The following is a 3,608-nucleotide window of genomic DNA, read 5'->3' on the forward strand; positions in this document are numbered from 1 at the left end:
TGAAACTTTAGGGATTTCGGTTGAGGATACTGCTAGTGAGGTAACTGTTGTAAGTACTTTGGGGCAATCCATTCAGTCAGTAAATTGTATAGAGACATTCCGTTAGAGGTTTAAGAGGCAATATTTCGGGCTGATCTGATGGAGCTTCCTTTTGGGGAGTTCGATTTGATATTGGGGATGAATTGGTTGGTAAAGCATCAAGTGAGTCTAGATTGTGCGACAAAAAGGGTTGTGTTGAGAACTGATGAGGACAACGAGGTAATTGTGATTGGGGAACATCGTGACTACCTGACTAATGTGATCTTAGCTTTAGCAGTGGAAAGTTAGTTCGGAAAGGATGTAAGGCATTCTTGGCCTATGTCAGTATTTCTGATTTGGGGGACTCTTTTGTTAAAGTTATTAGAACTATGAGAGATTTTCTAGATGTGTTTCCTGAGGAGTTACCAGGGTTACCTCCGAGCCGTGAGGTCGAGTTTGGAATTGAGTTGTTTCCTGGCACAGCTTCAGTTTCTATCGCCTCTTACTAAATGGCACCGAAAGAGCTAACGAAACTTAAGGCTCAAATTCAAGAGTTGTTACACCGTGGGTTCATTCGTCCTAGTATGTCTCCATGGGGAGCACCTGTTTTATTTGTGAAAAAGAAAGATGAGACAATGCGGATGTGTATCGATTATTGGTAGCTGAACAAACTAAAAATTAAGAATAAATACCCACTTCCAAGTATTGATGATTTATTTGACCAATTTAGAGGGGTTTCGGTGTTCTTCAAGATTGACTTGCATTCTAGATATTATCAGTTGAGAGTAAAGGAGGCCGACGTGCATAAGACGACATTCAAGACTCGATATGGACATTACGAGTTCCTAGTTATGCCTTTTGGATTGACGAATGCACCAACGGTATTTATGGATTTGAAAAACCGAGTATTTCAGCCCTATCTGGATCAGTTTGTAGTGGTGTTCATCGACAACATATTGGTGTATTCTAAGACAAAGGATTAGCACGATGAACATCTTAGAATGGTTCTTCAGATTCTACGTGAGAAACAATTGTATACAAAGCTCAGCAAGTGTGAGTTCTGGCTTCGAGAAGTGACATTTCTGGGACATGTAGTTTCTGCTGGGGGATACGAGTTGATCCTCGTAAGATTGAAGCTGTATTGATTTGGAAACAGCTGAAGAACGTGTCTGAGATCCACAGCTTTCTGGGGCTGGCAGGATATTATCGACGTTTCATATAGGGGTTCTCCTTGATCGCAACTCTGATGACTAAGCTACTGCGTAAGGGAGTTCCTTTTGTTTGAACTGGTGCACAGTAGGAGAGCTTTGATAAACTCAAGACAGTTTTAACTAGGCTCTTATTCTGATACAACCTTAGCCTTGTAAAATTTTTATGGTATATAGTGATCTGTCGCATGTGGTCTGAGTTGTGTTTTGATGCAAGACGGAAAGGTAGTTATGTATACGTCTTATCAACTTAAGACTCTTGAGGCAAATTACCCAATGCGTGACTTGGAGTTAGCCGCCGTGGTTTTTGCACTGAAAATCTGGAGGCATTACCTCTATGGTGAGAAGTGTATAATCTACACTGATCACAAGAGCCTCGAATATCTCCTTACCCAAAAAGAGTTAAACCTTAAGTAGTGTAGATGGGTTGAACTGCTAAAGTATTATGACTGCACTATCGAGTACCATCCTAATAAGGTCAATGTAGTGGCTGATGCGTTAAGCCGTAGGGCTATGACCGATCTGAGAGCGATGTTCGTTCGACTAAGTCTGTTCAATGATAGGAGTCTGTTGGTAGAACTTCAAGTGAAACCGACGTGGATTGACCAGATTAGAAATAAACAGATGGGGGATAAGTCTCTTGAGTTGCGGTGCTGTCAAGTTGAAAGTGGTATTACTTTGGATTTGAGGATTAATAAGGATAGGGTATTGTGTTCCCGCGGTCGGATTTGTGTACCGAATGATGAGGACTTGAGACAGTTGATTCTGAGGGAGGCATATAGTAGCCCCTATGTTATGCATCCCAGCGGAAATAAAATGTACCGAGATCTGCGAGATGTATATTGGTGGCCAGGGTTGAAGCGAGAGGTTACCGACTTCATGGCTCGCTGTTTGACTTACCAGTAAGTTAAGGCTGAGCATCAGTTACCTTCGGGGTTGCTGCAGCAGGTTAAGATTCCGTTATGAAAATGGGAGCGAGTATCGATGGACTTCATTAGTGGGTTGCCTCTAACACCCATTAAGAAGGATTCTGTTTGGGTCATCGTTAATCGATTGACCAAGTCTGCTTACTTTTTTTCGATCAGGACAAACTTTTCTCTGCAAAAGTTGGCTAAACTCTACATTTCTGAAATAGTGAGGCTACATGGGGTACTTGTCTCGATCATCTCTAATAGGGATCCTCGTTTCACGTCTCAGTTCTGGAAGAAGCTTCATAAGGCTCTAGGTACAAGATTAGACTTCAATACTGCTTTTCATCCTCTGACAGATGGTCAGTCAGAAAAGGTGATTCAGATACTGGAAGACATGTTAAGGAGCTGCGTTATTGATTTTCGAAGTAGTTGGGAGGAGTACTTGCCATTAGCAGAGTTCGCTTACAATAACAGTTACCAGTTTAGTATACAGATGGCACCTTACGAGGCACTGTATGGTCATAAGTGTCGCACTCCCTTATGTTGGACTGTGTTGGGTGAGCGACATGTTCTGGGTTTGGAGTTGGTTTCAGAAACTGAAGACAATGTTTGTTTGATTCGAGATCGACTGAAAGTAGCTTCTGATAAGCAGGAGTCCTATGTAGATTTGAAGCGTCAAGAGATAGAGTATTCTATAGGAGACTTCATTTTCCTCAAGGTCCCGCCATAGAAGAAGATTCTGAGGTTCGGTCGTAAGGGCAAGCTGAGCCCTTGGTTTATTGGGCCGTATCGGATTTTGAGACTAGTGGGATTAGTCGCATATCAGTTGGAGCTACCTCCAGAGTTAGATCATATTCATGATTCTTTTCATGTATTGATGTTGAGACGCCATTGCTCTGATCCCACACATATTATTCCTATTGAGGAAATTGAGGTTCACCCAGATTTGACCTCTGAGGAAGAGTCGGTTCAAATTCTAGATCGCGACGTTAAGGTTTTGAGAATGAATTCTATTCCTTTAGTGAAGGTGATGTAGCAGAATCATAGCACCGAGGAGGCCACTTGAGAGCCAAAGGCTTCAATGCGTTAGCAGTATCCACACCTTTTCTAATTAGGTAAAATTTCGAGGCCGAAATTTTCTTTCAGGGGGTAGAGTTGTAACACCTCAAGTTTTTAAATATGTCTCTATGATTCATTGACATACGACTGTGTATCTACTTTAGTGGTTAAGTGTTCTGGGTGTGTGTGTGAGGTCCTAAGTTCAAGCCATGACTTTGGAAAATTTTGGCTTTTTTCCTGAATTAAGCATTAACTTCTAGTCAGCAGGCTTATATTAAGTTACTTATAATTTCATAACAAAATGGGCGTACTGGTCTGGTGGTTAAGATGTGTGTTGGTGTGTTGGGGGTCTGGAGTTTGAATTCCTGCGCAAGCGAGGGAGCTTTATCTTGCTCAGCTCTGCGTTAAAGTT

General features: G+C 41.9%; 1 protein-coding gene across 1 annotated transcript; it reads left to right on the top strand.

The window, feature by feature from the left end:
- Positions 1 to 1,739: 1,739 nt before the first annotated feature.
- Positions 1,740 to 3,173, top strand: LOC107895805 (uncharacterized). The gene is made up of 4 exons (XM_016821029.1): positions 1,740 to 2,128; positions 2,312 to 2,451; positions 2,731 to 2,855; positions 2,964 to 3,173. The coding sequence occupies exons 1-4, from the start codon at positions 1,740 to 1,742 to the stop codon at positions 3,171 to 3,173; spliced, it is 864 nt and encodes a 287-aa protein (XP_016676518.1).
- Positions 3,174 to 3,608: the final 435 nt, after the last annotated feature.

The sequence above is a fragment of the Gossypium hirsutum genome, chromosome A06 (genome assembly GCF_007990345.1).
Source record: "Gossypium hirsutum isolate 1008001.06 chromosome A06, Gossypium_hirsutum_v2.1, whole genome shotgun sequence".
In the NCBI taxonomy this organism is placed as follows: domain Eukaryota; kingdom Viridiplantae; phylum Streptophyta; class Magnoliopsida; order Malvales; family Malvaceae; genus Gossypium; species Gossypium hirsutum.

What these genes read in the sequence shown, in the direction of transcription:
- LOC107895805 (XM_016821029.1), top strand. Translation starts at nt 1,740, where the DNA reads ATGACCGATCTGAGAGCGATGTTCGTTCGACTAAGTCTGTTCAATGAT. An exon ending in GAAGCTTCATAAGGCTCTAG is followed by an intron (nt 2,452 to 2,730) that starts GTACAAGATTAG and finishes AGTTGGTTTCAG; the next exon opens with AAACTGAAGACAATGTTTGT. An exon ending in GAGACTTCATTTTCCTCAAG is followed by an intron (nt 2,856 to 2,963) that starts GTCCCGCCATAG and finishes GTCGCATATCAG; the next exon opens with TTGGAGCTACCTCCAGAGTT.